The sequence below is a fragment of the Nelusetta ayraudi genome, unplaced genomic scaffold (assembly GCF_046127955.1).
Source record: "Nelusetta ayraudi isolate G7.1 ecotype Tasmania unplaced genomic scaffold, CSIRO-AGI_Nayr_v1 ptg000019l, whole genome shotgun sequence".
NCBI classification, from domain to species: domain Eukaryota; kingdom Metazoa; phylum Chordata; class Actinopteri; order Tetraodontiformes; family Monacanthidae; genus Nelusetta; species Nelusetta ayraudi.
Genome location: NW_027466069.1, coordinates 5845495 through 5872987, shown reverse-complemented (window position 1 = coordinate 5872987; position 27493 = coordinate 5845495). Strand labels below are relative to the sequence as shown.

Below are 27493 nucleotides of genomic sequence, written 5' to 3'. Positions count from 1 at the left end.
AGACCTGGATTTCTTGAGTCATTTTTTCTGTCATTGAAAAAACAAAACCAAACAAACGACATCAACAATGTTGACGGAACTGTCCGCTACGATCAGCTCATCAGACTTCAGGAGAAACAAACTACGACCCAATGAATTCCTGTCTCAACTATTTTTTTTTTAAACCATCAATATTTGCATCTTTCCGCGACTTTGCTCTGCCAAGACTCCGACTGGCGGCGGCTGACTCGGCGTCCGAGAGTCGAGATGAGGCGCAAGGGTCGAGGAATGGTGAATTCAAACAAAACCCAGAAGCAAGTCGGGTTCTGGGCAACACGGTCGGCTGTAGGAACCAACTGCGATGTTAGTGATGCTACTGCGGCTTCGCCGAGGTTTACCACATTCCAAACGGAATGCAATTTTCCATAATTCATGTGTAGGAGCTGCAGGAGTGAGAGAGAGCTAACGCCTCGCCCGGTGTGCTTATTATTTATTTGTGTTTGTTGCGCCGCTGCAGTAAAATCCAACTGTATCAAAGTATCAAAACTTTCCGCTAACAGAAAAACCATCTCTGTTTCTTTTTTCTTCTGTTCATTATTATTTTTTCACTAAGTTTTCATTAATTTTTCAGCCGGATTGTACAAGTTTGCTACAAGCTGCTAGTTCTTCTTCTTCTTCTTCTTCTTCTGTGGTGTTTCACATACAGTTTGCTGCATTCCGTCTCTGAGCTAAAAAAAAAAAAAAAAAAAAAAAGAGTCTGATTTGCTGGAAACTGATTCAGATTCAGACCTTCTCCGTCATCCCAGAGCTTTTCTATTTATTGATTTATTTACTGGAGATTTTTCCAGCTCTCCACAGTCGCTGTAGCGTCCCCGGCCCCGCCGCCGCTCATTCAGGTCACGTCCTGTTGCCCTCCCCCACCGCTCTCCTGCAACCACTGACTGATCTCAGGTCTGATCTGTAGTGTCTCATTTCTCCGCCGCCTCCGAGTCTCTGATCCGGGGTCGGGAACCGCCCCGCGGCCACTTCCTGTCCCCGTCGCGGTGCCGCTGCTCCTCCTGACCCCGCCTCTTATCTCCGCTGAGTCAGACATTCACGCCTGCGGTGGTCCACTGTGCCCCCTCCCCTCTCCCCCAACATCCTCCCACAGCCTGCTGTACAGGTGTGACAACACACACACACACACTCACACACACACTCACACGGACGGAATCACATACAGGTCGTGCTGTATCGGAGCAGAAGTTTTAAGAGACATGCATGTTCCCTTATAAGCGTTGATTATAGGTTTATTGATTATAAGCGTTTTAACGCGCTTTTGGCTGTTTTTGCGGTTAATAAAGTTATAAAGTCATAATGTTGATTGATTGATTGATTCATTTGGTTGATGCTGGGGGTTGTTTGATACTCTTTTTTTTTTTTTTAAATCCTTGCTTCCCCAATGTGGTACATCGTAGGGGGAAGATCCACTCAGTGTGGACAAACTTGGCCAATGGAAGTGATTGTGATTCTTGTCTGTTCTGTTTTTTTTTTTTTTATGAGCATTGTTTAGTTTATGTGCATGTTTATCTTTGTCTCGTTCGTCAGTTTTGACTTAAGAAGACAACTTTACTTTGCACTTTATATTTTTACAAGGGCTGTCAAACGATTAATTTTTTTTTAACCACGATTAATCACAGAATCTTCGTAGTTAACTGCGATTAATCGCGGTTTGAACTGCATGTGTAGAATTCTGTTGTTTTGCATTTGTCCAACGCTAACTTGGCCTCATTTTTGAAATATGTTAAAAAAAAAAAAATGTACGCGTTATGGATTGCATTTAACTAATCGTGATTAAAGCTAACAGCCCTAATTTTTACGTTTTTGCAGCTCACGCCGGTGACTTGAGAGGCTTTGCCGCCTTGACTCAGTCATCACATTACACAACTATTAATATTAATGGAGTAAAGTACAGCTCACAGGAAGATTATTTCACATAATAAAGTTTTAATCAGTTTGACTCGCTGAGCCCGACGTCCTGCGGGGTTATCTGGGGTCACCGGCAGCCACAGCTTTACGATAAACAGTTCGATACTCCTCTGAGCCCGTGGGTTTTCCGTGTGTTGTGTGTGTGTGTGTGTGTGTGTCAGTGTTTGTCTCTGCTTTGCATATGTGACCCCATGTTGTTCCCCCGACTGTCTACCACAGCCGCCTCTCCTACGTTTTCCTCTCGGGCCTGAACTGGCCGACCTCGCGAGGAGGAAGCTGCAGCTGTCTCACTCGCTGGAGATGCAGACCGACTTCCGTCTTCTGAGAACTTTTCTCTCTCGTTGCAAAGTGAACGTTTGTCAACCAGAAAGGCTCAACGTTGCGCACAACCAAACCAACACTTTCCTGGGACTTTTCCATCCAATCCAACTGTCATGTTGCAGTTGGTTTTTCATTCTCTCTTGAGACACACCTGGAGTCTATTGCCGTGTTCATCAGTCAGCCCTCATATTCTCAGCTCACCTTGTTACACTGTTGTGTACTTGGCCTGCTTATATTTTATGTTTAATATTTATTTTGCTACTTTGCCTTTTGCCGTTCTGGAAGCAACCCTTCTAAATGGTTCATATGATCTAAAAAAAAAACAAAAAAAATTTTTTGATTAATTCGGTCACATACAAAAAAAATGTGCAGATGTAACTTTTGGGCCTGAGGAGGAAAAAATATACTTCTCCTTGATTTTAAACACACTTTGATGCAACTTTAACAAAAAGAAAAAAAAACAAACAATTGCACTAATGACGATGTGAGTGCAAACACAGATTAATTTTGCCAGGACAGAAATCTGCTGGAAATTTTGTCACAGGGTTAATTGGGCGGAGTCAGATCTGTCCTGTTTGATGCCGCCATGACCAATCAGGTGGACGGCAGCGGCGGCCGCGGCGGCTGGATGAGAGCGAGCCCATTTTTAAGTGTCTGATTACCGGCGCGCAGCCGCATTTAGCCGCTCAGCAACACAGTCTAATCTCCCTCTTTCCAAAATACCCCAAAACACCTCAATTACTTTGACACAGCAAGAGCGTCAAGGAGAAGAAAGGTTGCTCCGAGTTCTGCAAACATCCGTGAATTCTCAAAGTCCACTTTGGCTCTTTTTTCACCGGCTTTTTGGATGGACTGTCATCAGCTTTATCATATCAGTGCTTCATGACATTGAATTCTTCCATTTTAATTACATTGAATTTTATTTTTCTTATGTTCTTACTGTACAGTATATTTGTTTCTTCAGAAAATGTATGCAGCACAGTTGTCCTGAAGTCTCTTGAAGTATTTTTGTGATAAGTGCTGACATTTTATGACTTGCTTCCTGGCTCTGGACCCTGGGTTCTGGACTTTGGATGGACGCTGGATTGCGGGCGGACCACATTGTCAGTGAACTGATATCACCGGAATATTCTCAAACACAGAATTCCACTCAGTCAAATTCTTTCCCCCTCTCCAACAGAAGACTCTGGTGTTATTCAACAGGGCGCCACATTACTGGGCTTGTCAAATTCTATCTGCAGATCCATTCCTTTGGATTAGAAGGGCTCTAATCCCATTATTATGTTGGATTATGGCACTCCTGGCCTATAGGGTGGCAGAAAAACCCATTATCAACGAGCTAAAGCCAGAATTACACGGCTTGAAGAGCCTCCTGCTGCATTCATTCGCTCATTTTCTGCTTTCTTTTTATCCACCGGGGCTGTTCTCCGTCTGCGCCGAATGAAATGCCATCGCGAATTAGTGGTGGAATTGGTGAGACTGATGGGCTTCTGAGGGGTTTTGGGGAGGAGAATGGAAGGTAGACGGTCTTTCATGCACGGTAAAGGTGAGCGACGCCGACCGGGGAGTCATGAAAAATGCATGGAGGGGGCGGAGTCAGTCTGTCGGAGCGCAGACAGGAAGTGGCGCTGGCTCCTTCCGACCCCCAGACCTTTTTGATGCAACTCACCCAAAAGACCCGCAACGCTCAGACTCGGACAGGACATTTTGATTGGCAAGGGGGCGGTGCTAACCCAGTATCCCCGTTAAGCACCAGTAAATGGGTTTTCTGTCTAGACATTTGCAGATTGTATCCCTGGCTGGTGCCGACAGAGGCACCTTGGGACTGTGACCCAAAAAAAACCCCACAGAGTCCGTCTGTACCAGGAGTTTCACCAATTTTCCAGCTCGTATGCAATAATTCCGTCCCTTTATGTGTTTCACCAGCAAAGCTGGTGTATGTCCCTGCTCACACTGGGGTAAGTCCAGTCAGGTTAGGACGGAAAGACCTGGGAATCGAACTCAGGACTTTCTTCCCGTGAGTCTACGACCTTGACTGCGTGGAAACCACAAACGAAAGGCAAGAAAACGATTACGATGCCAAAGTCGGCAGTTGCAATGAGGTCAAACTCTTGAACAGTGGAATAATAATGGGACATTTATTTTGTTATCAGAAATATAAAAATATTACACACAAATATCCCAAAGTGGAACCTAGCAAACAAAATCAAATTCCTTCTTGATGTGTCTTCTTGTTTTTGTTTTGTAAGTCCATCTAAAGAGTTCACACAAGCAAATTGGTGAATATTTTATGGTCACAAGACCATAAAAGCAGGCGGAGCGGAGAAGCAGGTGGAATGTTATGCGAATGAGCTTAAATTGGGCTGAAAGGTGAAAAAAATAAAAATGAGTAGGAATAAAGGAGAGTGCTTCACCTTGAGTGTAAATACAGGAATCTCTCTTTGTTTTCTTTCCTCCAGCGTCAGTTACAACAATGAGGAATTCAGCGTGGAAACGCACTCGCTCAGTAATGATTAGACTGACTTTGGAGAAGAGCTACCAAATGTGCAAAGACATTAACATCCTCCGTCAAGGGCTCCAGCAGCTCAAGGCCACGTTCCACTGGAGAAAAGAGAAAAAATAAAAAAAAATAAAAAAAATAAAGTCAAAATTATTTTACGCCTGTTAAGTTCTGAAGATTTTCTTTTTTGCCCTTTTTCTCGAGGTTCTTGGACCGTTTTGCCGGACAGACTGAGGCCGAGGAGAACATGAGGCCTGGAAATAATTCTGCCACTACAGAGAACTGCATTACTCTTTTTGACTGTTATGTGCTTTTAGCTTTAGTTTGTTTCTTTGCTGATGATATCTGGTGCTCCTCCTCCTCCTGCTGCTGCTGAGCAGGACGTTGAAATTCGACTGGGATTCATAGCATCGATAGTTTCCACCAAAGAAATCCTAAACACGTCGACCCTGAATGCAGATGACATGTTTATGTTACAAAAACGATTATCTTTTTTCCAAGTGCTAATAGTTCTTATGATGTCAATATAAGCTGAACAGTGTGTCCCCGTCATGCAATTTGATTGGATGAGAGACACTTTTATGTGTTGATCCCTTCTTTAGCTGTGGCGATGCTGGTTTAATTAGTTATATCCGTCATTCCATCTGTGTGTGTGTGTGTGTGTGTGTGTGTGTGCGTGTGTGCGTGCATCGTACTGGGATCATCAAGGGATGTATTGTCATTAATAACATATTTCATTCAAAGGTGCCACTCGAGGTCACTATACAATAAAATAATAAAAAAAAAAAAAAAACAAATTTATTAAAAGCACATACAGCAGCAGGGTACAGGCAAACAGGACCTGAATGGTGAGACGACAGTAGAAGAAGAACTCGCATCCAAATCAAAAAGCCTCTCATGGATTGGCAGCAGAAACCCTCGCAAAGTCACCAAAATGAAAAAAAAAGCTCTCAGCTTATTTGCTGCGTCACTCAATTCTGAAACACATCGAACAATGGTTGCCTCCAAAATGGCTCCGGCCCTTTAAGAAGGAGGAGCCAGTCAAGAACAGGCAGCCGTCTCCGTACTCGCCGGTTTGGCTACTTTAAGACGGCTTTTGCGTGCTTGTTAACACGGCCAGCGGCTTAATGGACTTTGTGTGTAGAACATCATCAGCAGAATAGCTGCTCGCCATCAATAATGAAGTGGGTTGCACAGAAAAAAAACGGGATGGTGTTTTTATTTATTCAGAGATTTTTTTTTTCCCACATAAAATGAGTGGAGGATTGGGAAGAGAAGAAGAGAAGTGGCTGGAGGGATGTTGTTGTTTTTTTTTTTAACTGACTGAGCTAATAAGATGGAGCAACAGAAGCAAACTGTGTGTTGTTTTTCAGACTGTTGTTCTTCTCGTTTGCGTCTTCTTTGTCAAGTAACGCTTTGCTGCCGAGAGACGCGGTCACAAACTGGTCAGCGTGCAAACTTTTCCGTTTGCCGCTCATCGTGATTGGTTCATTAGCTTGTTTGCAGTGCGCGGGGACGTGGGGGGGGTGTTGAAAACATGGACCTGAAAAATCAAGATTGTACAAACAAAATTTCAAATGATGTTTTTCAGCTCCTGTTTTAGTCTCCGTTGGTGTGGAAAAGATTGTGCTCACACATACTGCGTGATGTTTTGCCTCGCTAACTTGTCTCCTCAGACGTCAAAGGGTTGAAGGTGATGTTGTGAGGCGGCGGCGGCGGCGGCCTGTGCGAAACAGAAAGGCTGCGACCCTTTAGGAAGTCTTTTTAACACCGCTGATGTGTTGCAACGCCCGCGCCAGAGGTCTCGTCACTTCTCCTTTTCTCCTTTTAAAAAGAACTCTCTTGAGGATTCCTGGTGGTGCCTCCTGCTCGATGCAGCCACTCACAGATGCAATTTGGTGCAAGTCTGTCACAAGCCTCGCCACTGATATGCAAAATCCCATCAGAAATCAGCTGAAAGGGAAAGACGAGTCCCTTTCAGCAATAACACACAGGTTCAAAGGAGGAGGCCATAAACATCAGGGTAAGGACGAGCGATTTGTTGCAGAGCAGCACTTACATTCTAAAGGCAGCCGTTGTCGAGAGGCTGGACTGTGTGAATCAGTGTTCGTGAAACAAGCCGTGGATTGTTTGCATTGTAGTCATAGCGGCCTAAAGTCTGAGTGCTTTCACCTGATCGCAGGCAATTTATTACACTCAAAGTTGACTCCTGATTGCAGTCAGGGTTGGGGTTTGGGTTTAGTGCTGTGTTAGGTTTGGTTTAATGAATTTCTCTCTTCTGATGCCATTTCAAGTTAATTCCCGACTTGGTGAACACATGCAGCCACACTGATATCTCAGCGCTGAGAGCTGGAGAGGCAGTCAAGACTCTTTCCGTCGTCCCACTTCTGCTCCACCTTATTTTTTTTTTTCCGTATTTCCCCTGCTTCTTGTAAGTTATTGGGAGCTTCATGAGGACAGAGAGATTGAGATCTCAGCTCTGGAAACCGCTTCACCCCCCTCACCCCTCCCTTTCTGACTCGCCCTCCTCCTCCAGCTCTGTTTTTCTCTCCCTCGTCTGCCTCCCTCTCTTCGGAGGAGCCTTATCCCAGTTCCAATCTGCAGCGCCGAGCCGAGCCGCTGACGTGAGGCCGAAGCCAATGTGACTTTGCCGTTTACTCTGTGTCGGACCGTTTTAGGAAGACGGCCGAGTGTTTGTTTCGAGAGTGGCAGGGTGATTGAGTTGAAAGAAAGGCCCCCAGGCTTTTATATATATATATATATATATATATATATATATATATATATATATATATATATATACATATATATATATATATATATATATGTATATATATATATATATACATATATATATATATATATGTATACATGTAAAAGAAGTAAGAGAAGGAGCAAGTGTTTCTTTTTCCCTAAAAGAAAGACGATCAGATGCCTTGAGATTGGCCAGGTGGAGAAACCATCCATGCCATCTTTAGTTATTGAATTACTTGACTTTTTAAGCTTTAGCATTATTGCAGCACTGATGCTTAGAGTGCTAATGACACAGTAGTGTATATGGGACAGACGTTGTTGGGAGGAGGTGAATCAGTCTCCTCAGAAAGTCATCATACAAGATGGAGAGGGAATAAATTTGGGGCTCAGAAACAAAAATGACTTTTGTTTTAAAACCTCTCCCTACACCCCCACCAAAAAAATAAATAAAAAATTAAGAGCCGTCTGAAATGGTCCCACAGGTTGGGGGGGGGGTGGGGAACGTGGGGGTGAAGATATAATAAAGTAAGGTCACTCCCATTCAGAGCGGAGACGAGGCGTCTGTGATATCCAGGTCAGAGACTCTCCGGAGGTCTGAGCGTTCCGACTCTTTAGGATTTTCTAATGGGCTTTTTAATTTGATTGATGGGCTGCCTGTCAAATCCCGTCCCTTCCCGAGAGAGGGAAGTAGGGGAGGGGGGAGAGAGGGGAGAGGGCTCGACGCGCTTTAAAAAGTAACGTTCCTGCCGACGACCGCTTAATGAGCGACGAGTGTAGGAGGTGCAAAGGAGGACGAATTTGACTTTTGGAGACGAGAGAAGACGAGCGATGAAGTCTGAAGTCTTCATCCCGACTTCCAGTCTGATCTCATGCGAAGAGAACAGAGTGTAAATTGGACGGAATCTGGTTTTCGGCGGCGTGACAATAACACTTGAGTCCCACTGGCTCCCACGTCTGATCTTCCGAGTCCTCCTGCGGTGACTCGAAACCGAAAAACTCTTCGTAACTTTTCTTCTTTTTACCCCTGAAATCCACGGTGAGGAAGGTGAGAAGTGTGCGCGTGAGGATGAGGACTGAGGAAATGAAAACGCCACACGAGTCAGATTTAGCAAAAAAGAAAAAAAACAACATGTTTAATCTCTCCTTGATGCGTGTCTATTTACACGTAATAAATCTGCAAAATAGGAAAAAAAAAAAAAAAAAAAAAGAAAAGAAAAAAGAGCAGAATATTTACACGGGCGTGAAAACAGCCAAAACCTGTCACAGCAGCTTCAAATCTGAAACTCTTAAAAAGGTATCAGAATTCATAAAGTATTAAAACTCTTTAAGGTACTTTTTTTTTTCTTTTTACTCTTTCCATCTCCTTACCTCTTTAATCTGTGTGTGTGTGTGTGTGTGTGTGTGTGTGTGTGTGTGAGGGTATGTTACATCCTCTGAAATGTACTTTAATCAGGGCAAACACTGCAGGTGAGGAAGCTGCAGAGAAGTGGAGGGATAAGAAACTTCAGAGCTTTTTCCGTTTTTTTCTTCTTTTTTTTTTTGCTTTCGGTGGGGATCAGAAATGACAGTGAGGGGGAATATCACTGAGGCGGTGGTACTAGAAAAATAAGTACACCTGACACTTGAGAAAAGCTTTGAGGAAAAAAAAGAAAAATTAAATAAAAACTCAGTCTTGCACACAAAACTGTGACGCCAACACTACTTCACCATTAGCTAGGCAGACAAAAAACAAGCCGAGAGAGAAAATGTTCTATTTTTATCAAAAATGTATATATTTTTTTGATAATGACTAATTGCTGGTTTCTTCTTCTGGTTTAGATTTTTTTTAAGCTAGCATGCTGAACAGGTGAAAGGTGACTGCAGGCTAGTTTCAGGGGCTAAAGACAGGTGCACACGAGAGGCTGGCAAAAGAAAAAACATAGCCTCAGCCAGGAGGGACATAGCTAGCTTAGCCAGCAAACATTGAAACATAAAAGGCATCAGCCATAATTTATCACTCTGCAACCTCAACAATTAACAACAGAAATTTCAGAATAAATTTGTGGATTTTCACTTTTTAAGCTAGCATGCTGAATATTTTAAAACGCGTGGCTGCAGCAAGTGTTAGTGGCTAAAAAACGTCTATCAAAAGCAACAATACCCTCCATCAGGAGGGAAATGGCTAGCTTAGCTGAGACAAATTAGAAAAAAAAAAGACTTGGCCATAATTTATCACTCTGCAACTTTCACAATTAACTACTGGAATAAATTAAGACTAAATCTAGGATTTAGTTTTTCAGCTAGCTGTACAGACAAAACTAACTACACCTAATTTCATGGGCTACAAACAGACATTGGACACATGCGTTAAACTCACTTAAAAGAGCCACAATAAATCAGCCCAAATTTGTCTTTCTTGGATGTTTTTTGTCGTTTCCACTCGCTGCCTTTGCGTCCGTTTACCTCGGAATGGCCGATGTGCCCCTGTTTAGGTGAAGATGGCTATATAAATGATTCAGCGGGCAGAAATAAATTGTAATTTATTTACTATGCACCTCATTAGTGCACAACAGAGCTACTCCCCCACCTTTAGTGGCCATTTTCGGGGCTGGAGCCAATATTTCAGTCTGCAAATGTAACATTTTAAACCCATTTTCACCCTAAATCAGGCTCTGTGTAAATAAAAATGCAGAAAATGTCAGGATGCACAGCTCTGAGTCTCTCCCTCCACCCTCCTCGCTCCGTCGCTGTCGACTCCTGCGAGGAAGCCGAGCCACAGATGCGACAGAATGTGAAATGAAACGCTACTGTGGCTTTCAAAGCGCTTCCTTTGCCTTTGCCCGAGTCTTTTTTTCTTTCTCTCCTTCATGTTTTACTCCGACAAGTATTAAAGATTATGTAGAAATCTGAAACAAAAACAGTATAAACTAAACAGGGCATTTTCCCTTAGAATTGTACTGAATTACTTTTTTTTGTCCTTTTTTTGAGATTACCCCTCTAAAACAGGATCCTCGGGGGCAAACTCATTCAGCCTAATTCTTCAATCACTAATGGCACCTTCACAAGTCTTCATCAAAAGAACAATTAAGCGTAAGTGAACAGTGGGTCAAACATCAATGCAAAGTTGGTCCACAACCTAAGACTGTCGCAGTAATTAAGCTAATTCAAACACGACAGTGCGAAACGAGTTCCCATCCATGAAAAAAGCAACATCATCTCAATTCCACCAAGCAAAAAAGACAAAGCAAGGAACGCCTTCATAAGGTCAAATTTAACTGAAATACGGATCAGTGTTACCCCAGCACGCATACTTTTTTATATTTTTTGATTTGTTTCTTGTCAAAACACGTGTAAACTGTTGGATAAATTAGCTCTAACTTTTTTTTTTTTTTCTGTCAGTGGCTGGAGTGTTTGGCTTGACAGCAGCAACATGTGTTTGGTGGTAAACACAAAGGTACAAGTTTGTTTTTGCGATCAATATACCTGCTCTACGAAGCAAATATGGCTGAAAACGTTTACAAATAAAATGACTAAAGTGAACCGGGGAGAGGGTGAGCAAAGTCATTTGATCATCAGTGCGACGCTGACTGGAAGAGTGTCCAGTCTAACTTTAGGTCCATGCAGTTGGCAAATTGTTCAACTGCTTTGTAATTAATGAACACCCAATGTTTGGAGCCCATAAATGCAAACATGGGCTTTGTAGGAAGAAGAGTGTGAAAACAATGACGTGTGCTGCTCGAACTACTATTTCTAATGCGGCTAATGCCACTTGTTTGCTAGCTAACGTTAGTAGCTAGCCGATGTGCGCGTTAAAAAAAACATTACAAACATTGCGGGCTGTGTTTGAATTATTTGTCCTTGTGGTTTGCTGTACGTCAGAGGACAACTTGGTTGGGGGGGGCAGCAGCCGTTGTTGAAATTAGCGCATCGCACAGAACTGTCACTGCATCAAACGGAAGCATGTCATGTGGAATGTGTCACACTCTTTATTTTCACCGTGCAAAAGGAGCTGCGAGTGAACAATTATCACTCGGTTGGGGGCCGGATTGCGGCCCATCTGCTGTCAGAAGTTAAACACTTTAAACAGGCAGGTTTGATGTTGACTCGAGTGGCAGTTTCAGTTCAGAATCATCGCAACGGTAACAAGGACATCTCAAGTCTATTCCTTTTTTTTTTTTTTAAATCCAATCGATAAAACAATGGTGTCAGAACAGCTTTGTGACACAAGCTATGTTCACATGGACACAAATAATCGGAATAACGGCCCAATCGGATTAAAAACGCTCCGTGTAAACACGTCAATCGGAAGATTCTGATCCGATTCAGTCCGTTCGGAAGGAAGTTTCATTCCGAATGGCGTCCGTGCACACACCCATTCGGATCCGTCCCGGTTGGGGTAACATTATCTCCACTGCGCACGTGTGCTAGGTTAGCACGACGCAGTTCCGCCTTAGCGGCAGCCGGTCGTTTTTCGGCTAGCAGAAAACACGGCGGGAGGGAAGCAGAACTGACCTGACGACGTAACTTTCATGGCCCAAATGAGTTATTCTGATTAAATGCTTGGTGCGTGTATGATCGGATCATTTCATTGAGTTTCCATGTAAACAATGGATTTGGAATTTACGATCAACCAAGGTTTAGATTGGTTTTGAGAAATTTGGGCATGTGAACGTGTGCGTGCCACTTTTTCCTTCGGGAGTGCCGTAGGATGCTGTCGCTGACCATTTAGAGTGGCCAAACGTAGCCAAATCAGGAATATCAGAGATATCAGGAATGTTAGTGGGGATCCGGAAGCCCGGACACTTTTGGATCATTTGAGTATTTAGAAGACAGCTTTTTCAAAAACAGAAAAAAATAAAAATAAAATAAAAAACCCCAACCAGGATCACGTTGTCCCGGCAAGGTACCATCACACGTCCCTGTTAAACTCTGGGCTTGGTTCTAGTTGCTGTGGCCGGCTGAGGAGAAGACTCTGTTGTCGACCATGTAACCAATGGGAAGGGAAGCACCGTTGAAGAGGAAGAATCCAAAGCAGCTTCACATCTCGATCCGCTCGTGACATTCTGTGAAAACTCCCGCAAACAACCGTGTACTACCGGCTCTTTCCTTGTCTTTTTAGTCAGGGAGGAAGGACGGACGGACGGAAGAAAGGAAGAAAGGAAGGAATGTTTGTGGACAAATGTCACTGAACCAGGCAAGAGAAGATTATCCTTGTCTTTTTTTTCTCAATACGACCTCCGCAAAACCACAAATGAGGCAACAGAAAAGAGAAAAGGCCTTTCGAGCGGTACAAAACACCTACGCAAAATCAAGCTACGATAATTTTTTTTTTGTTTCTTTTCATAAACCACATTCACTTTCATAAAAAAACAAAAAAACAAAAAACAAAGACCTAATCAGCTAATTAGCCATCTTCAACACCCTATTTCCTGTGGACTAGAAAAACGGACTGAACCCAAACACTAGCAAACGCGGCTCGTCACTGCTAGCTCCTCCTTTGTTTACCGGAGTTTGGCAAAAAAAAAAAAAAAAAATGTTTCGGACGAGCGCGGGGAGAAAGAACTAAGAGATCGCGACGAGAAGCGAGATCTCGTCTGAGTCGGTTCGCCGGGGCCTTTTTTGGTTTTTTCATCTAAAAAACAAACACAGACAAAAAGCAACTGTAGGTCACATGACGCCCCCACATGTCCATTTTTTTCTCAGCACCTTCCAGACTCAGAAAAGTTTTTTTTGTTTGCGCACTTCAGCCTCCCCAAGACCTCATGATAGATACTGTAGAAAGTGTCGGTGACATAGATATATATATATATATATATATTTATATAAAGAGAGATTTTTTTAAGCCGGTAATCTATTTCTTTTTTTTTCAACTCTCACTTTCAGTCACTAAGTATGACAACATTTTTCTTCATAGCACGTTTCATCTAACGGAAAGAAGTCTCTTTGCACTAAACAACATTCAAAGTAAAACATGGCACATGACGACTGACTCCGCCTCCTCCTCCACAATATCAAATCATCTTCTTCAAACTTCTTTCTTTTTTTGTACATTGCAAAAAAAAAAAAGGGGGGGGGATCCAAAAAAAACTTTTTTTTCAAACTTTTAAAAACCGGATGTTTTTTTTTGTTGTTGTTGCATTTATATATCTATATATTTTTTAATATATATATATAAACTCATATATCCGTTTCTCTCTTTTTGATTCAGCTTTGTTGTGCAAAATTCAGCAGTGACACAAGTGGCACAGCACTGTGGGGGGGCGATAAAAGGGGGGTAAAAAAAACAAACAAATTGCGGTTACAAATCAAAGGTCGTGAAAGTAAATCGTGTCCGTCGCCGCAGGACCGTGGCAGGCAGAGTTCCTCTTCTCGTTCCCGTCGGACTTCCTGTCATGCCAGTCAGTCGTGGAAGAAAAACAAAAACAACAGCAACTGTAAAAAAAAAAAAAAAAGTTTCCCTGCACGAAAAACAACAAAAAAAATTCTTCCTCCCGGCTCTCCTGCGGCGGCTGCAGCCAGCTTGTTTTGCCAGAACATCCGCTGAACGCAGAGAAAGTATTTGAGCAACGCGCCGGATCTCTGGCCTGCTGCTGCTGCTCCGGAACTGTCCCTGACCTCTGACCTCCGCTGGGGAGGAGGGCAACGGAACAACAAAAATGAAAAACAAACAAACAAACAAACAAAAAAACATCAGCCGAGGGATCAAGTAGCACGAAAAATATCCTGGATTTTTATTTCATTTTTTATTCTTTTCTCGGCTCACAGTCTGAGCTGACGGCCTCGGCTGTGGAAGGCTACTAGCTGGTGGCTTGTACCTTTTTATTTATTTCTCTATTTTGTGTGTGTGTGTGTGTGTGTGTGTGTGTGTGTGCAGCGTTGTAGCTCTGCAGCTCTGTGACTTGATGAATGTCGATGCTCTCCTGAGCTGAGGTCCACATCTTGTGAGGCTGAGGGTGCGCTGATTGGAATCGGGTCGGCTCACACAGCTCGAGACGAGCTAACGTCGCAGGCTAGCGCCGCTCTCTCCGCTGTCCTGCTGCTGCTACTGCAGCAGCTGCTGCGTCCTGGCAGTCTTTTTCCCACGGCGTGTTTTATTTATTTTTATTTTTTTCTGTTGGTTTTCTCCTTGGAGGGGGAGGAGTTGGGGGGGGTTGGGGGCGGGTTGATGACGGCCGACTCCTGTAGATGCCGAGGGTCTAAAATGTCACAAAGATTTGTCAGGGTGGGAAGGCCTCTGGGGTCTCTCTCTCTCTCTCGCTCTCTTTTTCTGCCGTTAGCGCTAGCCGTTCCTCAGCTAGCCAGCGCCATGGTGTCGATCACCTGCTCCAGCTTGCCGCGGAGCCGCTGCCGGCGAGACTGCTCGTCCTTCTGCAGCGCCGAGAGGATCTGGGCAAGACAGCGAGGAGGGAGGAAGGTTACACTTGAAAAAATGAAAAAATGACAAAAAGAAAAAAAGAAAAGTCGCGCCCCGGCTGCTAACAACGTTGTGGCGTGCAAAGCGCTGCCAGCTCGTGTCTCCGTATTAATGATTATATTTGAGAGCGAGGCTGACACGTCGGGCGGGGGGCACACGCCATGGACGGTGGGATGTCCGTAATGGCATTTTAATGGGTGCTGGAAGCGTGCAGGGGGGGGGACACGGCCGGGGCTGGTGTCTTATTAAGTGTGACACCAGAGCACGCAAAAGGGGGGCGGAGCTGGAACACGGAAGAGCACCCGAAAAAACACTCTATGTATTTATGTGTGTGTGTGTGTGTGTGTGTGTGCAGTCGACCTCGTTAACGCACGTGGCTGCGTATGTGTGTGTGTGTGTGCGTTTCCTTTCCGTTGGTTTGTTTTTTTGTGAGGGGAGCATGCCACAGTTTGTATTGGGTGTGTGTGTGTGTGTGTGTGTGTGTGTGAGGTCAGGGCACGTGTCAGAGGCGAAGCGCGCCGTGCAGCTGCCTACCTCTGTATAATAGGCTGTAATGAAGGGGAGAGTGCGGCTTGAATGCAGGCAGCTGCGAGCAGCCGGCGTTAACTACTGTAATACTGCAGCCCACCGAGGGGGTGAGGTGGAGGGGTGAGGGGAGGGGCGGAGGGAGGGTTGGGAGGGCGTGAAAGAGCGATGAGTCGGTGGAGAGCAGAGGACGACTTGCGGCCGTCCTTGGTCTTATCTGACTCGCGGCGAGAGACGCAGCAAGGAGAGTTTGAGAAGAATCAAGTTTTTTTCCACGAGAAAACACACACACACACAGATTCTGGTTTGTGTGCAAACGCAGAACTTACGCAGAAAAAAAGAGTCTTACAAGGACCTGCACACTTTTCAAATGTCTTCAGCAAGTCCTTCAGCAGAGAAGTTAAATCTGACTGGCAACAAGGAGGAGTTGGAGAAATTGCTTGAAAACACACACACACACGCACACACACACACACACACGCACACACACACACACACACACACACACACACACACACACACACACACACACGCACACAAACACATTTTCTGGTTTGTGCAAAATACACGTCTTTGTTGAAACTGGTCTCCACTGACGCGCTCTGGCTGCAAACAACAACAGTTTGCAGCCGGTTTCAATTTGAAGCTGTGATCACATGACATTAGCCAGGTCGTTGGAGCAGCTCCAGGTTTTTTTTTTTTTCAGAACCTCACCTCATCTTTGTATTTGGTGATGTAGGAGTAGATCTCGTGCAGCGCCGACATGCTGTTGAACTGGTCCAGGTGCAGGCGGGACTGCTCGGCCAGGTAGGCACTCATGTCCTGATCGCTGATGGCCGGCATGCGGGAGATATCAGAGTAATACCTGCAAGGAGGAGGGACAAGCATGACTGCAGTTCCCTTTTTTTTTTTCTTTTTTTCTTTTTTTTTATATATTTATGGTCTACAAGATATGCAAAAAGGCAAGCCAGTGCAAAGTTTGATGGTAGTTGTGGTGTGGCTGATAAAAAAACCCAAAAAACTAAAACTTTTGGATGCTTATTCTGTCAAGTGTTTATTCCCCCAACCCCCACCCCTGAGGATCAGTTCCACACTCATTCATTGCACATATTGTACCAATGAACCTCTTGCAACAAAATCAACTTCCCCTTTATGACGTAAGAGGTCACAAGTCTTTGTGTTGTTTTTTTTCAATGGAATGTGAGCGGGAAGGAATTTGGAAAAAAAATAGTGGAATTTCAGTATGTTAAACAATACTTTGTGATGTTGTAGTTATGACCCATAATGCTGTTCTAAATATATCATAGCAACAGCAGCTCTCCAGAACTGCATGTTTCTATGCAGTAAACCAAAGTTTAACTTTATTTTTTGAGGTCTTCGCAGTCAGAGCTGCAACAGCAACCTTTGAATTATCGACTGGGATTGCTGTTGCTGTTGTCGTTGCTGCTGCTGTGCGGTGCAGGAGGAAAACCAAATTAACCGCATCCCAATATCGGGTTGCAGTGGGATCATCCGCGCGGAAGGAATCCATATTTCCTGCTATCTCGAGGTTGATGAGACACGTTTGGAAACAAGTTCTCGTTGCTCCCAATTAAAGATCAGCTATAAATCCTTATCTCCCTCTCACTCAACATCCAAACGCCGGCTTTCAGCCGGCATCAGGACTTGTGGGCGCAGCGGGTTCGGGTGTGTTGCTGGAGGTAAAAATAAATAAATATATAAATGAATAAATAATTGACCTTGTGTTGTGATTTCAGCAGTGGCAGCAGACGGGAGAAGAGGCACTGAACGAAACAACCGTCTAATTTACTTTTTAATTAGCTCAATCCGATGACTTGGTTGTATATGTCCTTTAATTAACGCCGCCGGTTGTTCTCCGCCACCACCAGGAAATCTTGGTGCGGGACCGAGTGAAACATCACAATTTCTTCTCAATGTCCGAGTGCGCCGTGTGAGGCGGTGGAGCAGAACTCATCTGGAGCCCAGTTAAACATTCTGGAGCTGAATAAAAGATGATGGAGGGTGAAGCGGAGGACAATGTTCTCTCTCTCTCTCTCTCTCTCTCTCGCTCTCGCTCTCGCTCTCTGCCTGGTTGAGCTGCTGTTTGCAGAGAGATGCTACAAATATGTTTTCTGCAGTGATTTCCCCCCCTCCTCCCACAGGCTTCATTTGAGCCTAAATTGTGTTTAAAAAGCTGCCTGGAAATTCTTAAGTGTCACAGACACTGGCGCTTTGGCTGATTTCTGTTCAGAACATTTGTTGATTGAGCAGGAGGTAAGGGAAACATCGGGAAGTAAGCCAACGCTGATCAAATGGAATATGATGAGATGTTTGCCACACTGCCTTGCATCTCTACAGATACCATGAAAGGCAACTGTTTTCCAACTGCTTAATTTTTTTTAATAGTGTTGGTCCCCTTTCCTCTAAAAGGTCACAGGATAAAGCTGTACGCCGATGACTCAGTGTTTATTTAGCCAACATCAGCAGCCAATAGCGTCATTGTCAGGGGCCAATTATGATTTAAATTCAACCAAAAAGGGAAAAAAAAACATTACTGGGTAATCTTAGGATTGATCCTTGATTTGGTTTTGCAGCTCCTCACCTCTCCACCCAGTTCTTGTAGTTGGGGATGTCCTTGGCGTAGAGGAGCTTGTTGGAAGGCGAGTCTTTGCCCAGCTTGTGTTCCGACGTGGAGCAGGAGTCCATGAAGGTCTGGGCCACCACCGACAGGCAGGCATCCGTGATGCTGTTCTTGTGGATGTCAAAAACAAACTGCGGATTCTTGATGACGTTGACCCAGAACCGCAGGGGGAGGCTAGAGAGGCGACAGGAAAAAATGGAACCAGGGGCCCCGGCAGTGAGATGGTTATTTGAAGTACAGAGAACACAGTTGGTACCATTTGTGGCTTTAGAAAAAAAAGAAAAGTTTTGATAAAAACTTTAAACTTGAGGGGAAGTAAACAAAATACAATATTTATATAGAAAAAACTCATCAACACTCTGTAGAAGATATTATTAAATCATCAAGTAAATTCCCAGCTGGTATCCAATGCAGCTGCCACTTTTCAGGTCTGCGTCATTTGCAGATACATATTTATTAATTTATTGACTTTTGCGAGGCGCTTTCACCAACATATTTACCTCCTCGACATAAACAGAAGAGCTTATAACACAATGTTCAGCTCGCTACGTAACGTGCTGACTTTCAAGGGCTTTCTTGGGAGCCTCTGATGGTAGAACTCACTGGTACTTTGCCAAACATTCCAGGGGACATTTGGCTCAACGGACAAATGGTCAAGGACAAATGGTCAAGGACTAAACCATAAAAAAGTAAAAATTTGATGATTTCATTGAAAATTATCAAATGAACATGTAAAGAAATAACTTTAGCGTCGTTTGTGAGCAGTTAGCGGTAAAATGACACAGTTACTGTTCGTAATTTACTGTAGGATCCACAAAAACATGTTAAATTTTAAGAGTCAGCTCCAACAATTAACCGTTTAATAGCGTGCTGTAAAAACATTCCCATTAAAAAGAAAACTGCCCAGATTCCAGGAAAATATTACAAAATTAATCATTTTTTTTTACGATTGACTCTATGGGGAAACTGAAACAAACAACTTGCAACAGAAGTAACCATAAAAAAAAGTATCCCACATCATGCATGCTGAATTTTTGCAACATTCTTTATTATCACACCGGCTTCGCGGCCACTCGGCCACTCACCAGTTGCTCTTCCAGGTGTGTCGCACGTCGTAGTCTGTGATGGAGTGCTTGTCCGCCTGCTCGTCAAGGAAGTCGAACATGTACTTGATGGCGAGCGGCAGCGCACTTCCTCTGTGGGCCGTGCTGAATATCGTCTCAAACAAGTCATCCACAAACTTCTGTAACGTGCCCTGAACGGATGGAGGAGGAATAGTTTCAGCCAAACAGCTCGTTGATGTCATTTCAAAAATTGTTTTCATGAGTCAGAGGTCCATTTATTGAGGTTGTTCAGGTCACAAGCAATAATACTGTAATATAAAAAAAAAGTCCTTTCCACTGACAAAACAACTTCAATACTGACTAAAGCAAAATTAAATAAAAATTACTCGTCAAATTTCAAGTTGAATAAATATGATAATTGGATGAAGCAAAACATGACCTCCATTGTAAATCCAAAATATGTTCAGGAGGTTCAAAACCCCTCTCTTTTCAAATATAAACACAGCAGAAAATGCAGGTCTGTCCTAAGTGGAATCAAGCATATTATGAAAACTGCTCCAAAAACAAAAGTGAAAGTTAAACATTTGAGGACCACTGGTCTATTGACTGTCACCTGCAGCAGAGTGAACCATTTACATTACCAATTGCTCTGTTGTTTGTGTGTGTGTGGTGTGTATGCATGTAGCAAACAGACATTTCATGTAGCGGTTTGAGCTGGAAACACTGTTGACCTCACTTAAACCCAGGAAAGCCCTGAGTGGCTGGGGAACGATGCGGAGTGACGTTGATGATGTCGAGTGAAAACCATCACCTTCTTTCACCTTCTTGACGATTATGAATTACCGAAGACGGAGGCTCTAAACTTGGGTAAGTGATCGCTGGGTCTATAACCACGATGCTTGTGCGGCATGTCAAACACACCAAATAACAACCAGAGAGGAAGAAGATTGTCTGTCCCTCTCACAAAACAAACGAGAATAGAGGTTGAAACTGACGGCTCAGTGCTTCTGGCTGCGTCGTGTGACACAAACACTGTTAATCACACCCTCCTACGTGTCAGCGCCGCGCTGGGGAATGGAGCCTTTAAATGTGAAGCTTCCTCATCATAACGTTTCCTCCAGGAGTCGCAGTGGCAGCGACTCTGACGCCGGCGTTCTGATCGGGCACGCCTGCTGCTCTCGACTCAACATAATTACGTCAAATGTGGCTAAATAAATTTCCCTAACAAGGCGGTTTGTTTTCCCAGACTTGACTGTCTGGCGGAATCTATTACCGCGCAAATGTTTCGGGGCCCATATTTAGTCAGCCGCTGCAAAAAAAAAGCGGAGCAGGAATGAATTTGAGATATGCAGGCAGGAGGTGTCGAGCTCAGGCTGATGGAGTATGATTCTTGTTTTTAATCTTTTGACATATTAGCCTGCTGCTAACACCTTCCTGCATTCTCGAGTCCAGCTTCTATTAAATTATTTTTTTTTATTCTCACCAGTGGGAGTTGACAATGTGGACCGACTACAACAATTCATTCACCTTAAAAAAAACCTCAGGCATCCATGTTTGGCCTTCAGCATTTTTTTCAGTCAACACACTGTAAATCTGTTGCTGATGGCAATTCATGAAAGTCTCTTTTTCCTAATTCTCAATTCCCCCTTTTTGTGATTTTTTTCATTCAGAATGTCTGACTTAAGTTTTCCTTGATTAAGAGATGTTTGTTACTAAAGCCAAGAAGCTGGATACACTTGACAACTACACTTTAGGCACGGTCACAATTTAAGACTAATTTTTTTACTGAAAATAGGACCAAATAATATAAAAAATAAACATTAAAGCCTATTTGATGTTTTTTTTTTGTTTAGACCAACAACAAAAAAAGGAACTAGTTTTTCAACATATGAATTTAGTGGTCTTGTCCATTATGAGAGCCTTTTTTGCATCCATTTCTGGCGAACCCTTCGGGCCTCCTAGGTGTGCATCCTACCTTAGTGGCCAGCAGCCTGGTCAGGTAGATCTCGGAGACCATCTTGCTGCCTCGGTCGCCCTCCCTCTGGTCTGAGTGGTCATGGTTCTTGACCAGATGCCACAGCTTGGTGCCACTCTCCAGGTCGGGGGTGATCATGGGCGTCCGGGAGCGAAGGCTGTCCGGGCTACTGGCTGTCCTCAGCATACTCTCTGGAACGGTAGGTCGGTATGAGGTGTTTTTGTTGTAGTGCATATGGGAAGACTTAGAAGTTTTTTTTTTATTATTATTATTTTCCATTAATAAAGGGACAGTTCTTCAAAATGTCACTTCTTTGCTACTCAGCCCCACATCTATGCACACACTGTGCTGACATTTTTTGTTCCGCGGTTCAGCAGAGGGTGAAAAATACTCAACAACAGCCACAGAGTTCAGCGCAAGGCATCAAGAGAAGGAAAAACAAGCACTTCCAGAAGACTAAATCTATTCTGAGTCGGGTTCCCCTGGTTGGAATTCTTACCGACAGTAAACCAGCAAAACAATGGGCGTGGATTGCAGGATTCCATCACATCCTCAAAGCGGTGAGACTTGACAAAGGTGAAAAATGTGGGTGGCGGGGGGGGTCTCAATTTGGAAGATTGCACCATTAAACAGATGTAGGTTCTTATTACCTGGCTTGTGAGTCAACTAATAACCCAATTTTCTCTCCAAACTCATCATCCCCTTCTTCCATCCCCATCCCTCTTTATCCGTTTCATTATTCCCGGCACGAGTGTCAAAGCTGATTAGACCTAAATTAGAGCCAGATGCACATCTCGCCGATTCAGTCTGGAGGAGGCGAAACCAGAGAAGACGGATGTATTGAAGAGGAGACGTCGGCAGGAGCTGCCTGAAGCTGGTCTTTTTTACCCTCCTCTAAGAGCACAGAAGAAAGGAATAAAGGGGAGGTAGGGAAAAAGACGGAATGTCGGCAGTGAGAGGGGAGAAGTGGCAGGAGAAAAAGAGGGCGAGTTTCGGCTGGATTTGCTGTCTGCCAGCAGGGGGCAGAGTGGCTGTTATTCCAAACGGCGCTGGTGTCCGACAGTTTTCCCTCCCACGCGCAGCAAATGTTCGCAAATAAGAATGCACAAAACACACACACATACATGCACACTTCCACTTTCTATTCCAAATGTATTCGCTGTGAAGCCAAATATCTGCAGCTGTGTATTTTGTCTTAGACATGGCAGAAAAACAAGGAAACCTTTCATTTTGATTTTTTCTTGATTATTAAACACTCATTTTCCTCCTCCAGCAAGGTGACAGTGTTGATGTTTCCATTCACAGTTGCAGGCGGGCGTAAATTTAGAGAAACGGATGTTGTTTTTCCCTCAGAGGTTCCACTCTTCATCACTTAAGTTCTGATAGTTGTAAAAAGTGCTGCGGCTAACTTTTGAAACGTTTCTCTCTCTCTTTTTTTTTTTTTTTTACTGGACTCATAGAAACATTCACAGCAAATCCACAGAAGGAGATCCAACCAGAGCCAAACAGCAGACACACACAGGAAAAAAATGTTCATCAAAAAGCCGACTGCTTTTTTTCAAGTGATGTTCTCCGTCTGTTTCTGCCGCCTTTAAATCTCTGGATGAAGCTCTGCAAGAGGTCCATGGTGGCTCGGTAAAAAGCAGTTCCGTTCCAAAAGGGAATCTAATCCCAGCACTTATCTGCAATATGCGGCATTGGACTGGCTGAGAAAAAAGTTTGGTGCAAGTGAAAACAAGCTGATATTCTATAGGTCTACACAAGAAGCAACGCTGACACACGACAACTGTGTATGTAAGTGTTGTCACTGTGACGCAGCAAAAAAAACGACAAAACATCGCGATAATCAGCCAATTTTATGATTCTGCCAGTGAAAGAAGCGTCTGCACATCAGCTGAGAGCCGTAACACCCTGCCGCCGCCTCCTCCTCCTCCTTCTTCTTCTTCTGTTTAGAAACAGAGACTCTTGTTTTGCCTCAGAGCAATTTATCGTCCAGGCGGATTTGATTTTTTTTTTTTCCCCGCTGGCGAAGTAAAGCACACTGACGGCGCCCCCAATGGTCCGTCAGTGACTGCCAGGTGCTTCACTCAGAGCAGCCGGGTTTGGAGATGGAGGTGTCCGCTTTAATGCCTGTCATTTACAGAGCGCCAAGGAAAAATAGCCTCGGCTGGCGGCTGATAGCGGCGGATTTAAAGAAGAAAGAAGGAAAAAAAATGGTGGGGGGATTGGTGTTCACTCAGAGCAGAGTGAAAAAGAAGCCACAATGGAGGCCAATCACAGCCACAATAAACAAAGAATGGGAGCAAATGAAAGAGTTGAGAAGGGGGGAGAGCTCTCGCAGAAAGCACTCCACTTTTTTTCCCCTCGCTCCTTTTTTTTTCTTACCGTATCTGCTTAGGCTCTTGGTGAAGGTGGAGGAGTTGGAGATGTTATAGGCGGAGTTCTGCTTTGGCACCAGGGCGATGACGGAGCCATCTGTTACCTGAGCATCAGCGCAACACACACACACACACAGAATATGCTTAAGAGTCTCCTGGTTGCCTGTCTCCCTGCCAGCCAGCGTGTGGCGCCGCCGTGTGTACCTGGTAGTGAGCCAGCGTGTTGAGTCTCTTCCAGTCGTTGTCGATCTTGGTGGTGACGTCTTCATCCTGCAGGATTATCCGAGCCATCCGACCCTGCCGCCACTCTGCAAAATTAGAAAGCAAAGAGTGAGTTTGCCAGGTCAGTGGAAAATGCCAATGTGTTGTTTGTTGGAGGGGCGGCTGTTCCGATATGCGAGTGGAGAGATTAACTAACGTGCGTTGACGGACAGTCCCGCTTTGTTAACAAATATTGCTCAATATTGGCATTGCAAGGTATTACAATAACGATAAGCTTGTACGATGAACAGTACATCAGTAAAGCAGATCGTAAGATAATTTGACCATTGCGTGAATTTGTCTCTCTGAGTTTTTTCTTTTTTATAAACCTTGAAGACATCTCTTTCCATGTGACAGGATTCCAGCCAATCGTGATTAGTTGAGCGTAAGACAAAACGAGGGACATTTGTCTCAAAACAACAAGCCTGATTGGCTGAATGTTCATCTTTGAATGAGATGCTCACAGTTGTTGACAGTACGACAATTATTGTACTACAGTATTGTACAAAATACAATCATTTTTTATAGTCTCTGCCACCATATTCCTACACTTGGCAGACAGAGCTCTGCCCACGAGAGCTTAGCACAACAATTTTTCTATCACCTTATTCTCTGACAATGATACATAATGAGAATACATTTCTTCAACTTTGCATTTAACCCCTCCAGCGGTCTGACCGACTGGCCAGCAGAGCTTCTCTTACCCAGGTCCATGTCGGAGGCTTTGGGCCTCTGTGAGTAGGGGCTGCCCTTGTAGACGGCATCCAGCAGCTTCTCCTTCACCTGAGTGATGGTGTCGCAGTTCAGACACTTGACCGTCACCTCAGCTGCGTTCTCATTCTCGGGGTTCACGCAGTGCAGCGTCTGACGGCACACAAGCAAACAGGTTTGAGCCCAGACAGAAAACAATTATGAATTTGACCAGCAGCAGCAGCAGCAGCAGCAGCAGCAGGGTGTCAAAGTAGAAACTGTGGTATGAAAAAGAAATGGTGCTAGCAGAAGAGTTTAGAGTCCTCCGCACACTCGGATGTCATCCAGGGAGCAATGAGGAGAGGCTGTAGTCTGTGGCTACAACAAAAAAAACAACTCAAAATGACCAGAACCTACATTAGAGTATGGAGTGAGCAGAAGGTAGGTAAATTATTCATTTTAGCTGAAATATCCATAAAATAATAGCCTGGAACGTAATTTTCTTGCAGACATACGAGCAGGAGGAATGAACGTGTCATTTCACTCATGAAGTCATTACTTTTTAAATATGTATATATATATACATATATATATATATATATATATATATATATATATATATATATATATATACATGAAAAATGAACTTAAAAAAGGTAACCAATTTCTTTGTTCTTCTCTTCAGGTTCAGACTGTCAAAATAATCTTTTTTTTTGTTTTGTTTTGTTTTTTTAAACCTAATAATTCACTCCTTGTGTTGTGTTTGAGCGTCCATTGGATTCACTTCCATCCTATCATGAGAGTTGCAAATGTATGACCTGCCGCTTTACCGCGGAGGCAAACAAACATCAGCTCCAGTCAGCCCCGCACCCCCCCACTCAGATGTTTGGACGCTGGTTTCTCTGCATAGCCAAACATTGTGTTTCCTCGTGACGTAACAGGTCTGTTTGAAAAGCAGCTGCTGGTTTCCAGGTCCAGGGGTTCCGTCATCAGCGACCATCACTGGGCCTCTCAGCACCGCCACGAGTGTGTTGGTCTGGACGCGCTCCCTCAAAACTAGTCCAAACTCTGGAGAGTTTGGTTTGGACGGCAGGTTCTGCCTCCAAACACGGCGACGGCGAGTGTTTAGCCTGGAAGGAGTCTCTGCCCCCTGGCTACTGACCAATCAGGAAGCAATGGGTGGAGGCTACCTGTTTTTTTTTTGTTTGTTTGTTTGTTTGTTTAACCCACCTCTAAAACATGACTGAAGCTTAACAAACTGTCCAGTGAGCACACACACACACACACACACACACACACACACACACACACACACACACACACACAAGTTTTTACTGACCAGCGTTTTGTAGTCAATCTGCTGCCTGATGAGCTTATCCTCGCTGAGGGAGTAGCGGGCCTCTCCTGTGATGGCGTCGATGGGTCCCTTCTCCATCTGCTGCTTCATGGCACAGTAAAGCATGAAGAGAGGCTCGCCGGCGCACTCCTGCTGGGGGCGGGGGAGGGGGAGGTGGAGAGGAGAGACGCCAGCACTCAGATCCAAGAACGGAGGGATGTTTCAATTAAGAAGTCGTTTGATTAAAAACATTCATTTTCCACCGCTTGAAAGAAAAAAAAAAAAAAAAAAAGGGCCTAAAACGAAGCAAAAGCTGTTCATTTAAAAATCTGACATTTTTTTTTGCTGCAGTTTCATTTTTTTGTTTTTTTTCCTAGTATATCAACTAGATCAAGAAATTTCAACCCTGTCATCATTCCATTGCACCAGTGTGTAAAGAGTGTGTTTATATCGGAGAAAGAAACGCACCAGTGCAGCAAGTCGGCATTAAGATGGGAGCTTTTCAAGACGGATCCAGTTTGCACTGACACACAGGACAGATTTGAATGATCCTAAAGTCTGATGATGACAAGTGGGAGGAGCCACACAGAGCCGCGTCACGTAAAGAAAACCAAACAAACGACGACCCTCTGAGCTCTGCCGCCGTCCGTGATGAGTCCAGACGCTGGCAGTTAGAAACAATCGCAGACACTCGCCAATCAATCGAGTCCTTTAGTCATCGCTCGGACTGCTGCTGGGAGGGAGGGAGAGAGGGATGGATGGAGGGAGGGAGCGAAGGAGGAAGGGGAGGCGGGTGAGGCACTCTGGACTCAAGTGGCGGCAGTTAAGAGGGGAGAGAAACGGACGTGTCGGACGGCTCCCACTCGACCTGACGGGCGCTTAATGAGCGACCGCTGACAGGGAGCCGCTTCAGACACGCTGGGCGTGTGCACGTGTGCATGCACGTACATGTGTGTGCATGCGTGTGTTTTTCCTCCGTCGCTCCTTCTTGTACTTTTTCAGTCGCTCCGTACGAGTGCTGTCAAAAATATCGATAAATATATCGATTAAATATCGATATTGAAAAATAAAACCGGATCAATATGACTTTTCCATAGTATCGATATATCGACAAGAGGCAGGAGTGGAGGGAGACCGCGACGAGACTTCTGCGAGACATCAGCGCGATCTCCCTCCCCTCGTCGACGAGATCGCGGTCAACTTCCGGCTTCCTCCTGTGGTTCCTAGTATCGAAAATCTGATCGAAAACCGATATCTTTCAAAATATCGCATCGAAGTCTTAAGTCCAGTATCGTGACAGCACTACTCCGTGAAAAACCAGCGACTTCGTCCTGGTGCGACAACACGGCAACACAACCTGCAGCCGACTGCGACCACCGCAGTCGACAGTGGCGGTGGGTTAACAACACGATGAGTGGGTGGTGATGGATGGATGACGGATGGATGGAAGGATGTATGATGGATAGTTGATGAAAGGAAGATGGAAGGATGGACCGAAGGATGGAGGGAGGGATGGATGATGGAAGGTCGGACGGACCAATGATGGGAAAATGAGTGATGGGTGGATGATGGAGGGATGGACAGATGGATGATGGATGGATGTTAGCGAGACTGGAATCCTCCGACGAGCTCCAGCCAGTTGGAATCGTCCACAGTGAAGAGCTCATCCGTACGTTGCTGATACTGACCCCTCCCTTCCTCCATCTCT

At 44.4% G+C, this 27493-nt stretch overlaps 1 protein-coding gene across 3 annotated transcripts in view; it reads right to left on the bottom strand.

Annotated features, from left to right (window-relative positions):
• Positions 1-14344: 14344 nt before the first annotated feature.
• LOC142888365 (plexin-A1-like) overlaps positions 14345-27493 on the bottom strand; it is a 190303-nt gene continuing 177154 nt past the window's right edge. For all 3 annotated transcript variants that reach the window (XM_076026601.1, XM_076026604.1, XM_076026602.1), the window contains exons 25-33: positions 25789-25935; positions 24464-24623; positions 23703-23806; positions 23506-23602; positions 21121-21311; positions 19167-19336; positions 18043-18255; positions 16155-16305; positions 14345-14887 (exon numbers count right to left, since the gene is read on the bottom strand). In XM_076026601.1, the coding sequence (XP_075882716.1) occupies positions 14792-14887; positions 16155-16305; positions 18043-18255; positions 19167-19336; positions 21121-21311; positions 23506-23602; positions 23703-23806; positions 24464-24623; positions 25789-25935 (1329 nt within the window). In that variant the 3' untranslated portion in view covers positions 14345-14791. The remainder of the gene's footprint in view (positions 14888-16154; positions 16306-18042; positions 18256-19166; positions 19337-21120; positions 21312-23505; positions 23603-23702; positions 23807-24463; positions 24624-25788; positions 25936-27493) is intronic.